This window comes from Photinus pyralis, unplaced genomic scaffold (assembly GCF_008802855.1).
Source record: "Photinus pyralis isolate 1611_PpyrPB1 unplaced genomic scaffold, Ppyr1.3 Ppyr1.4_LG8, whole genome shotgun sequence".
Classification (NCBI taxonomy): Eukaryota; Metazoa; Arthropoda; class Insecta; order Coleoptera; family Lampyridae; genus Photinus; species Photinus pyralis.
Window position 1 is genome coordinate 16,296,087 of NW_022170819.1, and position 23,169 is coordinate 16,319,255.

Below are 23,169 nucleotides of genomic sequence, written 5' to 3' on the forward strand. Positions count from 1 at the left end.
ATTTTTCCAATTAATCCAATTTTTATATTACTCCAGGGCGATCTACAATGCGATCAAATATGAGTTGCTGTCGAGTCACCCTTGGAATTTTTGTTTACATGGGAATTCGTATTTAACTTGAACTTCCAAAAGCCACTCGACAGCAACTCATTTTTGATCGCCCGATATTTTTATTATGTGATTTAAATTTAATTTTCAATGCATTTTCTGTAAATGTTGCAAATCGTTGAAAGTGAAGAAATGAACATAGTAGTATAGTGATTCTGTAATATTTTATTAAAATCATCTACATAAATAATGGTAATAACGTCATATAATAATTATAGTGTAACATTAAAAGAATCGTTACGCCGTATACTTAAAAGTCTTTTTTTCTTTTGCTGTTACTTTGTATGAATAAGGGGGTGTATATGGTGCTCTCTTACATGACTGATGTGTGTAAGCTATACATACGAGAAAGAGCGGCCCCGTTGTTAACATTTCTGTTATTTATATGATTTATACTTGACATGAATACTACTGCCGTTTGTGACTTTCCCTTGTACTTTCACTGTTAAATTAATTAAACTCGATGATTGGTGTAGAGCGATCTTTCGATGTTTTTTTGTGTACCTACGATACAATTTATCATTTTACGAGTTGTTTATCTCAATTGATCGTACATGTATTTTAATGTGTTTTTTACTACATTGATTTATCATGTTTTCCACTTGCATTTATGATGTCTCGTTTGTTTTGTTTTTATGAATTTGTTTAACGGCATTTGATTCGTTTAGGTACCAGATTTTTATCGTACAATTTGAGATGTTTTATTTTATTTGTATATTTTCTCTTGCATTTTGTTGCCGTAATTAATTTATTTCAGGTATTTATGTGGGGTTTTTGTTCCGAAGAAGGTTTCCCTGGTATCACCTGATTTTTTCTGCATTATATATTTTATATGCATTACTAACGTACGTTTCTATTCTCATATTCGTACCCCTTTTTTAGATGTTTGCATACATGGTTCTTCAAAAATTGAAAATCTATTCTTTATATTATAAGTATCCAAAAAAATATATTGTGTAATTGTTATTGTATTAAAATGAACATTATTCCCAACAACATTGAGAGTCGCAAATGTTGCCTAACTTTCAATAAGAAGCATCTGTGCCAACATATCTAACCTAACACAGACAGAGACATATTTTGGACCGTAAGTAGAACACCGCACATGCGCATTAGCATCCGAATGTAAACAGCTGAAAACCATAGGTGATGCAAAAAGGCGGGTTCACTTCAAATTAAATTACAATGCACATATTTTGTAACTTACTAATGGAATGAAATTGCACTTTCTGGACTACTACGTTCACCACAAATTAAACACAGCATACATACAGCGTACATATAGTATCATGATTCCATGCGTGTGATCCGTTTTTTTTAAGTATACATAGGCCAAATGTATACATTAAAAAAATTCCCTGTATATGACCTTAGACAATGTCATTCCCGAACGTCCAGCCTACTGATCAATTTTTATAATATATAGCGTAGGTAAAAGCGGTTGATTTCCCAAATTGAAAATGGAATTGGAAAAACGTTTGTTGGTACTAATAGTTAGTATAAACGCCATTCTGGTATATCACAGACTATTTAGAACCAAAAATTCCGAAAACGCGCCTCAAGAAAATCAAATTTGAAGCTTGTAAAGTTTCTATTGTGACAGTGACAGTTTTTTTGTCTAACTCAAAATTAAAAACTTTTCCATTTTGAATTGCTAATTTAAAAAATATTTGAGAAAATGGCATCGGAAATAAAGTGTGAAAAGCCTCCGAAACCGGTGGAACCGACGTGTAGTCCCGGCAAGTCATACTTTTCGGGTTCCTCGATACTACCTTTTTCGATATGCTGTTCGGCCGCTGAAGACAAGAATCGACTGGTGAGTAGATGTATTATTATTTAATATAGAAATCGAATGTTAAAATTCACCTGTACGAGTATACTTATTACTTACATTCCGTTTAAATACTTTGTCGAATATACCGTGTCTCTGCTAAAAAGTGAATCTAATTTTATGCTAGACGCTTTAAACCGGTCGGGTTTTTAAAGCAAATTACAAGTAAATGCAGTAACGATTATTTTCATATGTACGGAGATGTATATCAGGGGTTAGTCTACTTGTTGATCCAATAGACCGACGAGAAATCGATGCAAAATCATGGACCTTGTAAATGAATGCGGTTCTGATTTTAAAATTCCCATTTGATTACTCAAAATTACGCAATCCGCCGGTAAGCGATAATTTTATTTAAAAGTATTATCCGCGCACGTGATCGAATCGTCTAAAGCAGGGCGTCCTTACCGTAGTTCTAACAACCCTATGACCTAAAATCTTAGACCATATAGTACATGGACTGCTAATTGTAACTAAAATATGGTCAAGGACATCGCCTGGGTATGTGAGTTTCAGGGTAAACGAGTCTGCCCGAAGTTGTCCGATCAGACACGATTTGAGACTGTCAACCTATAAATTAACAAACGTCAATTAATTACCTAATCGTCTAGATATGCCAAAAAAAGCAAACCTATTCTTATTTGTGGTCGTATAGAAGATAATCCAGAGTATTTAAAGCTTCCCGTACTACGCGGTTACTATAAAAGCTACTCTTTACGGAATCCGAGTGGTGTTCATACGACTTTAGTTTACCCTGCGATTCACATATCCACGACTACAGTGCCCTCTATCCGTGACCACCCATTTTGTATTGAAAGCATAGGGATAATAGCAGTCCATGTACTATATGGTCTAAGCCTAAAATACAGTAGGGGAGGAACGCAAAACAAAACACTGTAGTGACGTAATAGAACAATTAGTATATTGACTAAAGTCTTCGCATATTATAATCACTTATTTTAATAGTCAATAATGTTGAATGAGTGAAAATGTTGTCAATGAGCACCAAGATTTCTTGCACTCATGATTGTTAATAAAACATGATTAACAGCATCAAGTAACAAAACAAAGTAGCTATATAACAGATGATTCATATTTTTTGTGCAATAAAACCCCTTTCGTTGAAAACAAAATGCTCAACGTTTAAACTACGGAATATGGGTAAATGATATTGCACATAAGCTCAATACATCCCTGGTACGGGGGACTGGCCCTCGTTCGAGAAATGCGAGCGTGAATATGAGATTCGTTTTGTGTTACAGTAATTCCCATCGCTGGGATTGGCTCTTCTCGGCGAAAAGTGTTATTTTACGTCACATTTTATTACTTTTGCGCAGATTTCATTTCAATGCTAAATTTGTATTCCGACGGAATGCGTAAATTTTGCAATCACGTTAAGTTTCCAAGGAAAAGCCAAGTTGCCTTCTTTTAAGAAATAAAGAAGTTTCCATCCTTTAATTTTTTTGTTCGTCGACCTTTTAGAGACAGGCTACTGCTGGAAATCTGGAACAGCCCCTGCTCGAGTCGAGCGCCCAGGGATTTCACTATCTTGAGTTACTGTAAAACGTAAGGTAATCACTGCCGTGCCTTTAAGGGTGTTAAAGAAGTCATTTTTTGTCGTTTAAATATAGTATGTAATGGATCAAGGTTAAATCCTGGTCGCGGTACCAAAATTCTGTAATGGACGCCGTGACGCGACTGCGCAACTCAAAACCTAAAATCGAAACTCCCGCCAAAACTAACCGAAACTCATGTCATAACACATAATCGTTAGGTAACAATAAACCTGTCTAGTGATAGGGTCTATGTTGTGTTGTGACACGTGTCGTTGTTCGAGTAAAACGCAAAGAGAGTAAAATTTAATTAAAATAGTTAATAACAACGATAATCAAATTCAAATATATTTGCATACAATGTATATAATTATTTATAATAATATTTTGTCATAAAACATAGTCACATTTGGCATTTATGCAATAGTATATTACGTCATAATAGTATACTTATTACAGGTGCGTAGCAAAATAGTGGGGAAATATTGTACAAACCTGCAATACGCAAATTACAACCGAATTGCGTACCATACTCTTTCTACGACCTCCGTGAATTTCGAAATGAAAATAAGGCAACACCCAAAACGGCGTTTGTTGACAGTTTTGACATTTGTACAATATGATCTATTCTAATTTTTTCATTACGCACGGGTGTAAGTAAAGCCGGATTTATAGTTCCGTAGCCGTAAGAAAGTAAGAACGGAACCGTAAAATCTTACGTTAACGAAAATAATACGATTTATAGTTCCGTAGTGGCAAGTCCCAGCTTGCGCATTAGCGCGTAACGAATTCTGTCATTGTATGTCATCTGCCAGTTAGTCCAGGGAATAGAGGGTTTTAACTTGCAAAATAGTAGTAGTTCCAATTTCTTTTGCATGTCATAGATAGTCACCTGGTGGTTAAGAATCTAAATTTTCGACCTCCCACCCCTTGTGCTTCCCCCGTACCACCCGTAAAACCCCTGAAATTTGGTTGGTTTCTTAGTTTTTCAATCACATCTTTTTAATGGTTTTCTTTAGAAAAAATATTGTTATCAGAAATTGTAGATCATATAATTCTACACAACTTTGATGTACACTATTTTTTTGTGAAATGTTTATTAAAAAAGATATAGAGCTTGAGAGTTGGTTATATTTTTAAGAATTCTGAAATTTCTATGTAGATGTTTTAACTAAATTTCATACTTGATCTCTATAATTAAGAGTTTTATGAGAAAATATCTTGAACTTATCGTGGTATAAATCCCTCTACCCTGCACCCTTACCAAAGGGGATGCATAATCATGAAACTTGCAACCCTTGCTAGTGAGGATATTTGAATCACTGAGAGATTGTAGCGCTTTCCAATATACTTTTGAAATTAAAAAATTGTCTCACTTCAGTTCATTTTAACCCCCTCCCCCCTACTCTTTGAATATCTATTCCTACCGCGGTTATGGAGGGGGGGGAGATGAAGGATGAAGCTGAACTGAAGTGAGATAATTTTTTTGTTTCAAACGTATATTAGAAAGCCCTCCAATCTCACAGTGATTCAAATATCCCCACTAGCAAGGGTTGAAAGTTGAATTATTATGCATCCCCTTTGGTAAGGGTGCAGCGTAGGGGGATTTATACCACGATAAGTTGAAGATATTTTCTCATAAAACTCTTAATTATAGAGATAAAGTATAAAATTTGGTTAAAACATCTACATACAAATTTTAGAATTCTTAAAAATATAAGCAACTCTGAAGCTCTATATCGTTTTTAATAAACATTTCACAAAAAATGTAGTGTATATCAAAGTTGTGTAGAATTTTATAGTCTACAATTTCTGATAACAATATTTTTTTGTAAAATGAACCTATAAAAAGATATGATTGAAAAACTAAAAAACCAACCAAATTTCTTTGGTTTTAAGGGTGGTACGGGGGAAGCACAAGGGGTGGGAGGTCGAAAACTTGGATTTTTAACCACCAGATATTCTTTCATGACATGCAAAAAAAATTGGAACTACTTCTCGTTTTGCAGGAAATGGTCCATTTTCAGTCTCTATTTCCTGGACTAAGTAAGAGTAAACGTGCATTTCAAAATAATAATAACCAACAAAGTGTCACTAATTATTGTAAATAAACGAAACGAACGTCAGGATAAACTCAACTGTTTGAATTATTCGAGTATACTACCGAAGACAAGAGCCTTAGCACGATTTACCGTAAGAAATAAGATTTGGGCATTTCCTACGTACCGTAACCGTTCTAACGCAACGTAAACGCGAACTAGGTATAAATGTTCACGCGCAACAAGTAGGGTTTAATTCCAAACGTTACGGTACGGCGTTGCGGGTACGGAACTATAAATTCAGCTTAATATGGGTACTATATCATGTCTCTAATTTACGTATACGTTATGACCTCATTTCGTAGAAAAGGTTACATAGCCACAGTATATGACATAGCCTATACTTACACAAAATCTCCCAGATACCCTAAATTATTTAAGCACCCTATATATTAATCTGCAACCTTCCCCTAACACATGATATCTCACCCTTTATGCAACAGCATAAAATTTAATTTTAATTTAATTTAATTAAAACTAAAAGGAATTTTCTCAACTCCCTATAAACGTAATGCAAGCGCCATTCTTAATGAATCTTCTACGTACATGAGAAAACTACGTATGTGACATCTTTAACAAACAAAAATCTACCTACCCCTAAATACTGTTCTTATAAAGCCTTGCAAACACCCTAATAAATCGACAAGCAAGTAATGCTAAACAATTACCCTACAAGCTTTTTTCTCGCTTGGGCTTGAGGGAAGCAAATCCATACTCTGTTTTACGCGCGACCAAATCTTGTGCAATTTGAATTATGCGCTTTGCGGTAAAACAGTGGCGTACCATGCGTTTTTCTCCTTTAATGAAATGCACAAAAGCGGGAACGATACAAATTTGAAAACTCTCATAGTGTAGTAAAAATAACTTATCGATGACCTAGGAAAAATTGTTGATTGTGCGATTAAATACGGTTGTGGACAAAATAATACCCGGGCCGTGTTATAACACATTGATTGATGCGATTGGTGCCTCCCTCGCTCTTTTGGCAGAAGATTACTGTCTGCATTACATAACACAAAAAACAACAAACTTAACTACACAATGTTCATTCTCAACGGTTCAAATTAAGAGGACTGTAAGAAGCGTTCGCGGTCCTGAGACGGCGGCGCAGACCATTTTTTACCTGGCCCCCCAACTTTAGAAAGCAATCATTTTCGTGATTGAAATGGATTGCGCTTCGTTTGCGCACAATTGCATTTTGTTTGCGCGCTGCCGGTTTAAAAATTACGAAGGAATCAAATTTGGGGGGGGGGCAACTTCACAACTGCCCCCCAAGTTTACAAATTTGATATTTTTTTCTTGTGATCGTTTGCGCTTCGTTTGCGCATGTTTGCGCTCCCAATACCTTCGTTTGCGCTTCCGTCGTTTTTGAGCTATTCCAAATACAAAATTCCATACTGGCCCCCATTTTTCAAATTTGCCATTTTTTTCCATCTGATCGTTTGCGCTTCGTTTGCGCACAATTGCATTTTGTTTGCGCGCTGCCGGTTTCAAAATAACGAAGGAATCAAATTCGGGGAGGCCAACTTCACGACTGCCCCCCCAAGTTTACAAATTTCACTTTTTTTTCTTGTGAACGTTTGCGCGTCCCAATACCTTCGTTCGCGCCCCCGTCGTTTTTGAGTTAACACAAAACACATACAAAAAATTATATCAACAAAGCATTTTGCAAATGTTGCCTACCGTAATTCGTAATACGTCAAAAATAGCTTTGATTAAGGCAAAAAAGTTGCAATTAATTGTTGTTTTACCGTATAGAATAATTATAGATCGAAAAAATGTAGCTTGTTGTCTGTAGAAATGAAAACGCTATGTATGCTATTCTTACGCAAAATAAAAGTGAATTAGTCGAACTTTGCGAAAAAAAGCGTTAAATAATCAAATTTGAACAATTATGGAATTTTGTATTTGGAATAACTGGAAAACGGCGGGGGCGAAGGTATTGGGAGCGCAACCGAAGCGCAAACGATCACAAGAAAAAAAAAGTGAAAGTTGTAAACTGGGGGGGGGGGGCAGTCGTGAAGTTGGCCCCCCCGAATTTGATTCCTTCGTAATTTTGAAACCGGCAGCGCGCAAACAAAGTGTAATTGTGCGCAAACGAAGCGCAAACGATCAAATGAAAAAAAAATGGCGAATTTGAAAAATGGGGGGCCAGTATGAAATTTTGTATTTGGAATAACTCAAAAACGACGGGGGCGCAAACGAAGGTATTGGGAGCGCAAACATGCGCAAACGATCACAAGAAAAAAAATGTCAAATTTGTAAACTTGGGGGCAGTTGTGAAGTTGGCCCCTTCGAATTTGATTTCTTCGTAATTTTGAAACCGGCAGCGCGTAAACAAAATGCAATTGTGCGCAAACGTGCGCAAACGAAGCGCAATCTATAATCACGAAAATTATTGCTTTCTAAAGTTGGGGGGCCAAGTTCACACAGGTCCACTTTTGCCCTTCTTCTAAAAAGTCGCGCGGTTGCCAGTTGTCAAAAATGTACCTATGCATAATCGTAGGTTGTATATACAGGGTGAAACCTCTTAATGAGAGTGATAAAAATGCCTCTTCTACTGACTTTTACGCGCACATTATCGCTACCATCCCCTCCCCACACAAAGGGTTTTGTGACATATTTTAAACTACCTACTATTATAGTAATAAGTGTCGTTGCTTCAAATTAACAAAAAAAATCATTTTTCAGGTCAAAAAGTTGAGTTCTTATGTTTAAATATTATATAAAAGCGTTGAGTGAAGGATTTTATTACTCAATGATAAAAGCGTTGAGTGTACTCAATGATAAAAGTCAATTCAATCCGGCGCTGTTTTCTAACTGATGATTTCACTTCAGAAAGATGTCGGGCACCAAGATACCGCCCCGTTTTTTTTGCGACCTCCATGCCATCACTCCCTATTTATATCGAGAGCTTCTTTTTGCAAACATGGTTTGACTTCGCCAAATCGATTGCAATAACCGCAAAGCATGCGAGCGTTTTAAATTAGGCGCCATAGAAAAGTCAATTGTGCCGAGTGTGCGCAAACGTATCACGCCATCACCTTCGGCTATCACATTTTTACTCGCTTCCTATTTCTATTCAATTCACCGGTGTCGAAGTGAATTGTCCACGTTGGAAGAGCCGTCGATAATTTTTCCAAAAACGTTGGTGTTTCTGTATTAAATCACCTCAAAATAAGTGAGTAATATCACGTACTTATCTACGAAATTTCAACCTTAATCCGTAATTTTTAATGTCTTGGTATCGTGCCCTTTTAGAATAATTTAGTAAGTGTAATTTCTGCCGAATTTGTCAAATAAAACCCGGGTAAACTAAGTAAATTGCACCGTTACGTAACGTTTTGTAAATGAAAAATCGTTACATGCATCTTAGTTTTTACGTTCTATTAAATTATTACTTCGCCTATTATAAATGTGCATTTTATTGCGTTTCGAATTGACAAGAAGAACGTAAATAAATGTTAATGAAGTCGTTTGTCTTACGAAGTCCTATTTTTAGCGTATTACAAAATTAGTATACAAATAAACTAGAAAATCGACCGGAGAGTTAAAAAGTAGTTAAAATGTTACCTAAAAATTGCGGATTATATAAATAAACGCTCTAGTTGGTAGTAAAACGGTAAAACAAGAGTCATAGTAGGTCATGCCCTAACGTCACGTGACGGGGTAATCTCGTGCTAAGCGGGGGCCGTTTTCTCTCCCATACATTTTGAAAATCACGAATCAATCAAAGGTTGTTGTGGTTCTAAAGCGGGCTATCAAAAACAGGAAGTGAAACCATAATTTATCAGTTCAATTTGAACTCTTTGCAAAGCCAAAGTTGTTTTAATTTGTTTACCGTAGATAATGTCTCCACCAACGTACTCCGATCTTGGAAAGAACGCGCGTGATGTGTTCGGCAAGGGATATCATTTTGGATTGATTAAAGTCGATTGTAAAACGAAAACAAATTCCGGCGTCGAGTTCAACACAGGCGGAGTTTCTAATCAAGAATCGGGCAAGGTCTTTGGTTCGCTAGAAACTAAGTATAAAGTCAAAGAATATGGTCTAACGTTCTCGGAGAAGTGGAATACCGACAACACACTCGCCACCGAAGTGACCGTACAGGATCAGCTCATGAAGGGATTGAAACTATCCGCCGATTGCACCTTCGCACCACAGACCGGGTAACGTAGCGTGCCGGTGACGATCTTATCGTGATAATCCGCTTACAGAAACAAGACGGGACGCGTAAAGTCAGCATTCCAACACGATTTGTGCTCCCTCAATTGCGACGTTGATCTCGATATGGCGGGACCTTTGATTCAGGCATCGGCGGTCGTCGGGCATCAGGGCTGGTTGGCCGGCTACCAGACGGCGTTCGATACGCAAAGGTCGAGGCTCACAAAGAATAACTTTGCGCTTGGATTTTCCACGGGCGATTTTATTTTACATACCAACGTGTAAGTTATTGGTTTTTTTTAGGTTGCGTGATGTGAATGTAAGTTTGGTAAATGTAACCTCACTTTTTGTTTGTTCTCATTACTATCTTTGCGAAAGACAAATTCTTTTGCTATGTTGACGAAAGCTAAACAGTTATTTCGTAATGCGGCCAAGACATTGCCTAGCAACATTCGTGCGAGGGAGACATTTTAGAAACGACGAAGTGAGTATAGCACTAAAGTGGTAACGTTCGGCGGAGTGCTATTATGGCCCTAAGGAACAATTTGTTACGATTTAAAAAACCATTGGAAATAATTATCAATGAAAATTAAAAGATTATTTAATAAGTTAAGGGTGACACAAAAATATATAGGATGTTTCATTAAAAAAGAATTACTTTAGAGCTTTATAGAAAATACCCTGTAAGTAAATAAACTTAACTATAGATAGAATTAAGACTTTGGCACTAAATACAGGGTGTCCCATTTAAAATAATGAAAGTCTTTTCCCCTCTTACTTTTATGATCATACCTTTTTTAATTCAAAATTTTTTTAATATGCACAGTATTGTACAATCATTGACAAAAGCACAACCTCTACAAGTCAATCGACACAGTTCTTAGATATACATGGTAGTTAAAAAAAGTGGATTATCAATTAATTTTCATAAATGTCACTTGTCTATTTTTGTGATGTAAAAACTAAATTTCAGGTGTCACATTTTCATGTTCACAGATTGTGGTTACTGTAAGTGGTGGTAATCCGAGGTCGAAAAGAAAAAAAAAACTAAACCGTATTTTATTTTCATGTAATCGCAGCGCTACTCATTTTAAGGTGCCACTACCCCAATTACCTCGGATTATCGAGGCTCTACTGAAAATGAAATTGAAAAAGTAGGTTCAGGTACAACAATTACACATTGTTTATTTATGGTTGTTCCGCCTACGTGACTGATAAGTGCTGCCACATTGTGTCGAATTGTGGTACTATCTGATTAGTCAATTGGTTTGTGCGCGCTCTAATTTAAATTATATGATCTTTTCCATGACCTAGCGAACTATTCCTTTACTTATTATTTACATACTTCAATTTGCATTTAAAGGAAAAGGCAAAAATCTGTGTAGGCGGCTGCGAGAATGTAGATCATGTTACGCACTATTATCACAGATGGAATGTAAAATCGTAATTTGTAATTCAACAAGTTCAATGCATGTTTTTTTTTCTTGTTTAAGTAGCCTGGAACCCTGAATATACAATGTCTTCCCGCCAATTTTTTAAAAGTCTCTTGTAAATGAAAAAATATTTGTCTCTATTGGAAACCAGCTTATGACATAATTTTTGTTCCGAGAAACCAAGAGTACCTTTGAAATTTTCAAAAAAACGTTTTTTTGCATACCAGTAAAGTATTCTCTGGGGATGAGATATTACAAATGTTATTAAGAATAGTTGTTCAGAATTAAAAACTGAGCAAACGTGCAAAATGAAAGTCCCAGAAGCATACTTTGATTTTTCTGTAGGTTCGATTTCTAATGGAACGCCCTGTATATTTTTCAAAAATTGAATTAGATCTTTTCTTTCTGATTTAAAAAATATGTATGGCCATTATTATCTAGTTTTTTAACCTGGAAATAACCTAGACCAACTTTAGCCGTTTAATATTTATTCTCAATACATAAAATGTAACCAAAATTTAAAATGTTGTCACCATTACTTTCAATGTAGTTTGATGATGTATTATAAATGCAAATATTTCTAAAACGGGTAAAGCTAAAGTCAACATGTTATATATTTTTGAAATAAACACGAAAAGATTCAATTTTTGATATGTATTTCAAGTTTCATAAATCATAATAAACGCACTGTTCAAATATACGGAATAATAACTGTGTACATGTTTAACAGATGTCATGAACTTCGCGCACTTATTGTCCAGTTCAAAACTACAGTTAGATTTTTTTAAATGAACTTTCAAAAATTAATTTCGATTTCGCTATTTTCTTACTCAAAAAGAGCCTGGATACCAAATTTTGAGATCAGAAATTCCCATCCCCTTTCAGATTTTATATTGGAAGAGTCTATTTCCCCCCTCTCCTATGTCGGAGCTCGGCAACCTGCGGTCTTTGGATATAAAGTTGCGCCTATTCGCATTTATCTAAAAAAGTTCGTCTTTTTCGAAATTCTCCGCGATTGTGGACCCCTGACATAGCCCATTCGTTGTTTTAAACTTGCAATTGAAATACAAACTTCAAATTGGGTTCACAGCCATAAACCACTATTGCAAATTGAAAGAAAATAATTTCAAGAAGGGTTCGCTTCCGTAAATACCGGAAGTGGCGCCATCTTGTGTTTTTTAAATAGAAACATTTTTTATTCTTTTCTCAATGCGCTATTTTAGAACGAGGATTTCGGATACCGTAAAAGTAGAATGTGTTTTATTTCTTTGTTTCTCTTGAAATAACCTAAAAAGAAATAATAAATAATGATTAATCTTATTTTCTTACGAAATAGAAAGTACACTTGCAGCAAATAATTAATTTGTGACATTTGTTTACTTTCTGGCATTCTTTTGTTTTTTATTATCACAGCCTACTCCGGTGTATAAACAAGTAATGAATTAATGGGGGTGCTTTTTCAAAAATATTGAATAACCTAAATACTACGGGGTTTAAGCAAAGGGAAAGGACAATCGAACAGCGAAATAAAGTAGTGGTAGTTCAATTTGTAAAAGAATAGTTATGGCACTTCGATGTTTGGAAATTTTACCATTTCCTTGTAAACACCCTGTATCACTTAATCCAACTTTCTCATTATCAAAGTGTTGCCCTTTACTCAAAATAACATAATTGATCAAATGTATTTCTTAACTTCAAAATCAAGGAGACTGCAATTTATCAAAGTGAGGCTTGCTTATGGGGAATTATTTGGAAAAAAATTAATAAGATTCCATTTATTAAAAAATCAGGTTGATACAGTAAAAATGGGACACCCTGTACATTCAAAAATAATTTCTGTAGATGCGCAACCATCTATAGTTGACATTCATTGTACAACAGATTTTAAAAAATATTTTTTACCGGTTATGAGCTACGAAAGACCGCTGAATTGTTGCAGGACCCTGTATATAACCAAATACTATAATATTGACTCGAACATTTTTAATGGCTCTTTAAAAACCGGGAAATGTTGTAAATTGTCCCACTCTTCTGTTTCAATAGATTGCTGACCCCAGGGCTGTGTGAACCTCCCTGTATTCATATCAAGTTTGTTTTGGATGGATCATCTTATTACATCGGAATACAGTCGCATTATCCATACAGTATTTTTCGCACCACCCACTCCTACTAAAATTTTAGGTGGGGCTTAAGAATAAAACATTGATATGGAAGGTTTCAATACAACCGTAATTTATATATTTTTCAAATTATCAAATTTACTGAATACCCTCTGCAAATCAAATTTTGTGTTCTTTCTTTTTCAGAGGCTAGAAATGACAATAAATTGAACAGCTTTGATGTGTCATTGCTATCCTTTGAAGTTTATTTAATTATCCTCGCCAAGACAGAAAAATAAATTCTATACCGTAGATGGGGCCAAACCATGCTTGAGCCCCACCTGGCTACGGGCCTGAGAGTGCATACCCAATCGAGTGTGTGCATGGGAATAACAGATTTTTTATATGAGTTTTGTTGAATCAGGCTTCTCATTTATTAAATATTTGAATACAAAAGTGAGATTACATTCCATATTTATCTATGTTCAATGTGTATAGTACAGTAAATTTAGAGATGTGTTTAATTTTGGAGCAATCTGCATTTTTTACGTACTGAAAAGTAAGGTGGGAATAAGGTAACATATTTCATTAAAAAGAAAATATTGAAAAACTTGAATATCAAGTGGAATCATAATCAATACTTAGATATCGAAGGTTTTAGTTTTAAGTAAATTGGCATTCTTTAAAACCCTGTATACATATTTAGTGATACTAGTGACGACGGTCAAGAATTCGGCGGCTCCATATATCAGAAGCTTTCGCCCAAACTGGAGACCGGCATTCAACTCGCGTGGTCGGCCGGAAGCAACAACACCCGATTCGGCATCGGCGCAAAGTACGAACTGGACGCGGACGCCTGTATCCGCGCGAAGGTAAACAACGCTAGCCAAATCGGTTTAGGTTATCAACAGCGTCTTCGCGATGGTAAGCATATTTGTGTCGTTTTTTTAAGTGACTTAATCCGAACCTTTCTCGTTTCAGGTATTACAATTACTCTTTCCACATTAATAGACGGAAAGAATTTCAATAACGGAGGACACAAAATCGGTTTAGCGTTGGAGTTGGAAGCCTAAAAATATTTGGTGATGTTTTAGTACTACCATGTATGTTACGCCTACTGTTCTGTAGATATCATGTGCAAGTGAACATTTTAAATATACATGTATCGATTTTATTTAGTTGTACATTTGTAAATGATTTTCACTTTTCCAAATGTTTTTCTTGTATGCGTTCCGGAGGCAAGCAACAAACTCACACTATTGCCGAACGAACATTTATTTAAATATCATTTAAACAATACAAGTTATAAATAAAAAATTAAATTAGTGTACCATCTGTTCTTCCATTACTTTTATTATCCAATCAGGCTGAGTTTTTGATATTAGCTCGATGATCGAATTCACCTGGTAGCAGAGAGATTGAATTTGTTTATCCCATTGTGGAAGCATTTCACGTGCTGAAAAAATAAACCCTTTAATAAAGTGGAAAACATTTTTGATAACTGCATACAGGTAGAGTAGAAAGTCCTACAATAAACGCAAGTATGCTGACTGAAAGATATGTGATGGACCAGGAGATAGCATACATCTTAACTAAACCATAAGTGACAAAATATTCGACAATACAAGATGAAAGTACATTGAAAACTAGTAACAAATAGTACAGTGCAATTAGACCCAAACCTCAACATCAAAGTAAAAGTTTCCCTCCAACTGCAAATTGTTTTATACAGTCCACAGACTCTTTGGTAAAAAGTTACACCATTTTAAGAGTCGGGTTTGATTGGGAGGGAGGAAGAAAGTTGAAAATTAGTAGTTTTGATTAGTTGTTCTTAAATATTTAGCAAACTATGTGGTTTAGTGCAAAAAAGTGCTGTATACAAAAATAATCTACTGTAAATTGCGAACAAAAATGGCCTCTCATATAATCTTTCTTTACGGAGGGTGTAACAGGAGACATTTTTCACTTTTTTTTTATTCTTTTGGAAAAAATATGAGATTATCACTAAGGAAACTAATTTTCTTGTTAAAACAAATTGCGCTTTAGTGACCAGGGGTATGTTACTGATAAGTCCTTGAAAGAACGATAACCTTACCACCTTCTCAAGGGGGACCATTTTTTAAAGAGACTTCACTATGAGTGACAGTAATTCATAGGGAGTTGTTGTTATTGCTCTCAGATGTTCGACAATCTTCCATCCCCACTTCAGCAGGTCTTCTTCTCATGCAGCCACAGCTACACCTAATGGTAGGTTCTAAATGAATGTTCTGCCTCGTAGCTGCTGAAGTGGGGGAGAAGCGCAACCAACTTGAACAGTGAATGTATAGGATGCTTTGAAATAGCCTGTCAGTAACACTGGTAACGAAAACAAGCCAGATCTTCAGTGTTCTTGACTTCAAACATAATTTCATTTTCCCAGAAAATCGAAAAAATACGAAAAATTTCTACTTTTACACTCTCTGTAACTAATTCCTTTTGTTGGGACATTTCATTCGAGTACCATGAAGGACAAAACCAGTTCTGCCCCCCACTCCCTATTTTGGTAGTTGGTAGAAAACTGTTCCTTTTGTTGAGTCCTTTAATTAGAATACCATGAAACCAGCAAATACAACGATGTATGGCACAAGATAAACAAAAGTTTGCAACTGTTGGTTTCAACAGGATGGTGCACAACGCCCTAATCGTGCGAGAATACCTTTCGGACAAATTTCCTGGAAAATAGAAAATGATGTGATGAATATACTGCAAACAATTTTTGGGTATAGTCATTTTCTGCCGTGAGATCACAGTTTCAGTTTCCCTGAGATCCTGTTTAGTTCACCTATCATTTCAATTTGTCAAAAGTTTAATTCAGTATGCCGGAAGTGTGATATACATTTTAGTAGCTTACCGACAATCTTAAGGTATATTTCACAATAAAGTATTTTTCTGTTTTTGCGCTTTTTTGTAATATTTTCACTTGTTCTGATTATTTTTTGCTCTTTTTTCTTTTTTTTGTATAATTTAATAATTAGTAATTATATCCATTTAACTTATTCTTTGTGAATCTCTATTAAGTTTAATTCTAAGTACTCTTTTTGAATATTTACAGTACACTTTTAGTTTCATATACAGGGTGACAATTTGAAAACTTACCACCCCCGACATCTTAGTAAATAAACGAGATATTTAAAAAAATCTGTTTCGGTAATTCGGAGGGGGAATCATAATGACATAGTTGGCGACGCACCCCCTCCAACCCCCTGCGCCCCAGCCACCCCAACTTTTAAATCTTAAATAGTGACCCCCCATGTGTGATACGTCGTTGGAAAGCTCTGAAAAAATGCTTTCCAACCATACCAAATAGCATTACATTTAGGTTAGTAATTATCGTGCAAATCAAAAAATAAACTAATATGATACATTTGAAATCTGTCGTATCTAAAACGCAACCGGCGAACATTAGACGAACTAAGAGAGAGAATAATTCAAGAATGTCGAAATATTGCAAAACCAACATTTGAAAAGGTTCGACAAGAGTTTGAGAATAGATTATAACTGGCGATCAAAAATGAGTTGCTATCGAGTCGGCTTTGGAAGTTCAAGTTAAATACGATTTTCCATGTTTATTTTTTGATTTGCACGATAATTACTAACCTAAATGTAATGCTATTTGGTATGGTTGGAAAGCATTTTTTCAGAGCTTTCCAATGTATCACACATGGGGAGTCCCTATTTAAGATTTAAAAGTTGGGGTGGCTAGGGCGCAGGGGGTGTGAGGGGGTGCGTCGCCAACTATGTCATTGTGATTCCCCCTCCGAATTACCGAAACGGATTTTGATTTTTTTAAATATCTCGTTTATTTACTAAGATATGGGGGGTGGTAAGTTTTCAAATTGTCACCCTGTATGTACACTGCATTTATTTAGCGAACAAGTACATTGTCCTGTTATTGGAAAATATTCTGTTGGACAATAAATGATTATTATTATTCCCAAGAAACAGCAGCACATCGTAAAAGTCGCGGAAATAGTGTTAAAAATTGATGTTGACTACAAGCTCAATGTTAGAGGTTCATTTAAAAAAAGCTGTATAACCATAACTGAAAAACCAACAACCAGTCTAAATTTGTATGATAGAGCAAAAAAATTTGTAGAATCAAAAATTGGATATTTTGATATCGGATGTCCAACTCCAAAAACCTTCATGAGTTTAAGATAAAAAATTTATAGTTAAAATACTTTTATTATCAATCAATTGGCTTTGTTTAAAATTTTATTTACTTTCATGAGTCATGATTGGCAAATTCACCGACCAGTGGCGGCGCGAGCTGGTTGTAATGTAAGTAGGCTTTTGCGAAACATTTTTTTATCAATGCACCAATACATATTTTCACTTTCTTATTTACATCCACTAGCCGATGGGATATTAGGTCAAGCAATGGGGGACTCAAAAGTGCTTTGCCTGGAAAAAATACAGTTTTGTAAGTTGACAGTCAAGTACCGCCGCTAGCGCCACCATATTGAAAAAATGGCGCCTAAAATCAGTTTTTTCATATCTCTTTTTCGGTACCTTCTAGACCATAAATGGCTTTACAAAAATTGTAGACAAGAAAATTATCTACTTGTAGATCGTTTGTGTGAAAAGTTTTTTTCTGGGATCAATATTTCCAGAGTTACGTCGATATAAATAAGGGCGATTTTAGTAATCCACATTTTAATGTTTTAAACAATTATTGTTGTCTTCGTCGCAATACTCTGGATGGACCAGGTTCACACTGGTATTGTTCGTGTTTTCCACATCTGGTTCCGACTCTTGTCCGGAATCTTCGTCTACATCATCAAACGTCGGTAATAGAATGATATCATCTGAGTCTTGGTCATTCGAGCCGTTCAAAATTTTCGCCATATTCTCGCAAGAATTTCCCGTGCAGTAAATGCAAATTATGGAACAATTCAAACCCGCCTTTCTGCAGCCGCATGCTGAGACGCATCCTTTTTTACACTTGCATGAAATGAATTTCAGAAGTACTTCTGGAGCAGGCTCTTTAGTTGTTTTAAAAGTAGTAAGTCCGAAATTACTCCTTTTCCATCCCCATTTTTCCGGATTTTTGGATATAAATATTATTATGGAATACCTCTGATCTTTTCAGCATGTAATTCCTAAACCATTGGTCGCAAAACTTATTGTACCAAAGTTGTAGAGAATTTTCTCCTCTAAAATTTTTGTAATCTGTTTTTCAACTACGAGGTACTGGAAGAGAGATATCGTGAAAAAACTGATTTTGAGCGCCATCTTTTCAATATGGCGGCGCCATGACGTGTCGCAAACTTAGGGTTTTATTATGGTCATGAAGATGAACTGATCTGCAAATTTTCAAAACTCCTGTATTTTTTCCCAGGTAAATCTACCCATTGCTTTGCCTATATAGGTACTTCAAAAACATATTAAACTTTCTTTAAAAGGACACTCAGATACTCGATGATCATCCTATTATGCCTGCACTCATTCTTTATTAACTCGGTTAGAAAAGTAATGCTTGCACTGAGAAAAATAATTCAGCATCTGCAAAATCAACTCAAGCGTAGGCTGAAAATATGACGTATATACCATATGTAACAAGGCTATTGAAAATGAGTCAAATCCAATGATCCGTAGGGTCAAACCGAGATGCTCTGCCGCTTTTTTAGATCCGCTTTAGGGGTTTAATTAGTTATTTGTGGGCCGAGATCTAGAAACTGCGTCCTTCCATACATCTCTAGGCCCATCAACTGCTATGGTTATTAGTACTAGTCAAAGTATATTTTGAAATTGTGAGGAAATATATTTGGAGGTAAATGCCAACAACTTTTTGAGGAGGAAATGCTCCCATCTCAGACCACTCATTAGGCGCCTATTTGATTTACTGCCACCTGCGCGAGCACAGCTTGCGCCGCCACTGTCATCGACTTATTCATGTCCTACCATCGTTTTTATGATACTTTATTCCATTACCTTGTTTACCTAAATTTAAAATGTTGCATTACAGTCAGCCGTATGACATTGGCTTAATTATTAAATTTCATTACAATTTTTCACTTATAATTGCACAAGAAGTTTGTATTTTACTGAGTAAATTTGGGTTGTTAAGGTAATGAAAATCTGTTGCCTAGCAATTAGACGAGAAAAACTGTCAACTAATAAAAATGCGACAGATTTTTAGGTTGGCAGTTTTTCGAGTTCAATTGCTAAAAGGAAACAGATTTGAATTGCAACAACCCAAATTTACTCGGTTTAAATACAAACTTCGAGTGTAATTCGGCAGGACAATTTAACGAACAAGAAATTCACCAACTAATCAATTATAGACAGACGTCAAACTAGTCATATGGGAAAGGATAATGCGATAATTGGCTCGAAAATGAATAAGTGAAAAAACCACTAGTGCATCTGTCGCTGGAAAAGTTGCAGGTAACTTTTGCCGCTGTCAATGTGACAATTGCACTGCGACTTATGCGATTTTATATACATGAGTTGAATTGTCATTGTAAAAACATTCTTATATTAATTGCACATGATAATAGAATCTAATTCTTAAACGAACGCGACATGTTTCTTTGTAAATGTCACTTATTTAACTCGCAGATGTCTGGAACTAACGGAAAAACATCTTCAACTTAGAAAAAAAAACACAAATAAATGGATTTGACTCGACCTTATGAGTTTAAAATAAAGGCTTCAATAAATTCCTGAAAAACCTAAAGATCACTGATGTTTTAAAACAAGCATCCAACTCCCAATACGTTTAAAGCTGGATTCACATGAATACGAAATCCGAAGATACAGTCTTCTGAAATGCTTATGATTGGTCAATAATTTGAAATGTACTTGACATTTCAAACTATTGACCAATCATAAGCATTTCGGATGACCGTATCGTCGGATTTCGTATTCATGTGAATCCAGCTTAACCCAGCTGTGTACCGTTTGTCCGAGCGTATGTCCTATTTTGGTGACTGCTGCAGTGTATCTCAGTTGTTTTTAAAGATAGAGACTTGTGGTTTTCGGGACTCTGCGCCACTTTTTTATGAAACTTTTAATACCACCAACGGAATTAAGCTTAGCAACGTTTGCTCTAAGAATTCTAAGATACACGAGGATATACAGGGTGAAAACGAAAAGTTTGCCTTAGGATGTTATCATATCTTACTACCCATGTAAGATAGAAAAAAGATAAAACTGCATATTTTAGATATTTTTACGTTGAATCAAGTGGTGTAGTAAAAAATCCCATTGTTGGTATTTTTTATACGCATAAGACTCTGTATATCTTAACATTCAATTTGTTGGACATCAGTGATTCCAGTAGTGAGATCTTGTTCCTGACACATATGGACAAAACTGATTCAATATTAAAAAAAGCCGTGTAAAAAAAATTTTTTCCTGAGATGGGACTAGAACATAACATTTCTTTTTTGCTGTGTTCATAAAACCTACCTTTTTTATGTGGTTGCACAAATGTAATGTTACCATATTTACATGTTGTCAACGCGGGACACCGGGCGCTTACTTGCGGTCTCGGGAGGGGGAAGAGGAAGTTCAAAATCAATTTTTTTATAATTGTGTTTTTATGAAAGGAAGTTCTGCAATTATGCAACAGTTTTCAAAAATTTAACCACAATCGCTAACACAAAATCGAATATTAATATTTAGAAATACGCATCGAAACACGAGAAAACCAAAAGGAAACTTCTTTCATAAATCAGCGTTTCACTGAAACTCAAGGTCAACGCGGTGCAATTCTGTACAACACTGAAATAAATCGGTTGTGGAGTAGAGGGTGGGGTAGGAGAAAACAGAGTTCAACCAAAGAGTATATAACTACTCTTTGGTTCAACTAATACCTTCACTCAACCGAATCACCGGTTTAAACCAAGTATACAGCATGAGAATTCTGAAAGTCTTGCAAGAAAATTTGCTTCTTACTTACTCTTACTCGAATTCCGCATAACATAAGGCCAATGCGGGACAAGGGGTTTGCGGGATTGTAGATTTGAAAACGGGACAATCCCGCTCAATGCGGGACGAATGGTAACATTACACAAATGTCTCTTTTTAACGTCCAATTGTAGGAAAACAGGGAGCTCTAAATTTGCAGAAGGGGAACAGCATTATGGAAATGTGAAACAAACCAAACAATTTTAAAACTACTACCCACTTACTTTCAAAATGAACAATTGTATCAATCTGATCAATATATCCGTTCATTCTCCCTTCTGTGATCATCTGACTGGCAATTTTTTCCGCTTTTAATGGATGTATCTCCAACAACGCCCCCAACTCTTCAAACGTAATGTTGTTGTACAACTTGCTGGCCGACAACAAATTGTGCTCAATAACTGCTCTATCGAGTATAGTGGAACCATCCACTGTAGTTGCCTTTTGATGCGGCTGAAGTAAAGCCTCGAACTCTTTCAGTTCGCTGCGTCGAATTATACGATCCAAATACATCTTTTCCAAGATCGAGACGGCCGGTAATTGTTGGCAGCGTTCGTCCTTAAACAGTGTTGCCAACATTCTGGAACGTTGCTGGCCCGCCGATGCTAACACTGTACATATAAGAGCATTGCGCAGTGCTGTCATTCGTTCATCTTCGTGAATAATGTTACGGTACGACAGCTCGTTGTATCTCTGGGCGGCCTCGATGAACTTTCGACGATAATCTAACACTCTCGCGTAGCACACTTTGTAATAGATTTGCAGTTGCTCATTTTTCGATTCTGCCTGCAGCAGCGAAGCTCGATTAATGAAAGCTTCCGCTTGTACAGGATCGTCGTCTTCGAGGTACAGTCGCGCTATCTTCAAGTAAGTCTCCAACTTATAATCGACAGTATACTGCCTAAGAGAATATTCTTGGTCAGGGATTTGTTTAGAGTAGGTAGACGTAAACATATTTCATTTGGACCTTTAGTGAATTAGTTTGCAAATAATAATTTTACAGGGTGTCTCACCACGAATGACAGTCAAAAACAGCTAAATTTAGGTATGGGACATTATACATGAAATTTTACATAGAATCTAAGTGAAATAATAGAGCGTTCGATTGAAAGAACTTTACACAGTAGATATAATATGTATATGCACATTGCATACTTACTTTTGACCAGTTTCCAACGGAATACCGACCAAAACTCCAGCTGCCTCCCTCCAATTTTGATTCCTCTCGTAAATGTCGGCCAAATGCTGACGTATACTGGCGACTTGTTCCTCAAACGAAATAACTCTCGGTTGAACTTTCTCCAAGGTGTAATGCGAAACGGCGCGAGAAATGTCATCTGGTAACTTAACGAGATGTGAACTTACGTCGGTGAGTATTTGGCGTGATATCACTAAACTGACGTTTTCATTTACGACTTAAAGTAGCGAAATTATTATTATGTCTACGCATTAGTCGATACCTACTGGCTTCGATGAAAATTTGCAAACAATCGACCAACTCCGTACCGGCATCGGCCAGAATTGATTCCAACATAAAACGGTACCTAAAAAAATGTCTAATGTATATCGAAAAAAAGTAGTTTGACGAACTTTTCCGCTTGATCTTTATGGGAGCCGCCAGAGTTAATAATGTTCGCCAATTGCTGGCGAACTGAGCTTGCGTTACACACCATGGTTTTCTAATTCCTGAATACCGCAAATAGTAAAATCGCAAAGTGAGGTTAAAACTTCAAAGTCAAATAAAAACATTTGGTGGTTATGATATTGCTATCCAGTGTTGCCAGATGAATCGGAAAAGAATGGCAACCAACTTAGTTATATAGGGCGGGTACGTAACGCAATTAACAGCTATAGGGTTTGAGATTGTTGGCATTCTTCGCTTCTTTATAACCTCCAGGATATTATTTTCTTCCACCAAGAACAATT

General features: G+C 36.0%; 2 protein-coding genes across 2 annotated transcripts; one reads left to right on the forward strand and one right to left on the reverse strand.

Annotated features, from left to right (window-relative positions):
• Positions 1-8,614: 8,614 nt before the first annotated feature.
• On the forward strand, positions 8,615-14,461 carry LOC116178649 (voltage-dependent anion-selective channel-like). The gene is made up of 5 exons (XM_031498214.1): positions 8,615-8,772; positions 9,438-9,760; positions 9,809-10,036; positions 14,003-14,211; positions 14,269-14,461. Exons 2-5 carry the CDS (start codon positions 9,441-9,443, stop codon positions 14,358-14,360), a joined length of 849 nt encoding a protein of 282 aa, XP_031354074.1. The 5' UTR covers positions 8,615-8,772; positions 9,438-9,440; the 3' UTR covers positions 14,361-14,461.
• Positions 14,462-14,491: 30 nt separating this feature from the next.
• Positions 14,492-23,000, reverse strand: LOC116178647 (COP9 signalosome complex subunit 4). The gene is made up of 5 exons (XM_031498213.1): positions 22,834-23,000; positions 22,708-22,787; positions 22,403-22,658; positions 21,468-22,144; positions 14,492-14,743 (listed from the first exon to the last, which is right to left on the reverse strand). Exons 1-5 carry the CDS (start codon positions 22,914-22,916, stop codon positions 14,610-14,612), a joined length of 1,230 nt encoding a protein of 409 aa, XP_031354073.1. The 5' UTR covers positions 22,917-23,000; the 3' UTR covers positions 14,492-14,609.
• Positions 23,001-23,169: the final 169 nt, after the last annotated feature.

Coding starts and splice junctions, on each gene's coding strand:
- LOC116178649 (XM_031498214.1), top strand. CDS start 9,441: ATGTCTCCACCAACGTACTCCGATCTTGGAAAGAACGCGCGTGATGTG. Junction 10,037..14,002: donor TTTATTTTACATACCAACGT/GTAAGTTATTGG, acceptor TAGTGATACTAG/TGACGACGGTCAAGAATTCG. Junction 14,212..14,268: donor TCAACAGCGTCTTCGCGATG/GTAAGCATATTT, acceptor TTCTCGTTTCAG/GTATTACAATTACTCTTTCC.
- LOC116178647 (XM_031498213.1), bottom strand. CDS start 22,916: ATGGTGTGTAACGCAAGCTCAGTTCGCCAGCAATTGGCGAACATTATT. Junction 22,788..22,833: donor CATAAAGATCAAGCGGAAAA/GTTCGTCAAACT, acceptor ACATTTTTTTAG/GTACCGTTTTATGTTGGAAT. Junction 14,744..21,467: donor TACAATTGTTCATTTTGAAA/GTAAGTGGGTAG, acceptor TTATTTTTTCAG/CACGTGAAATGCTTCCACAA.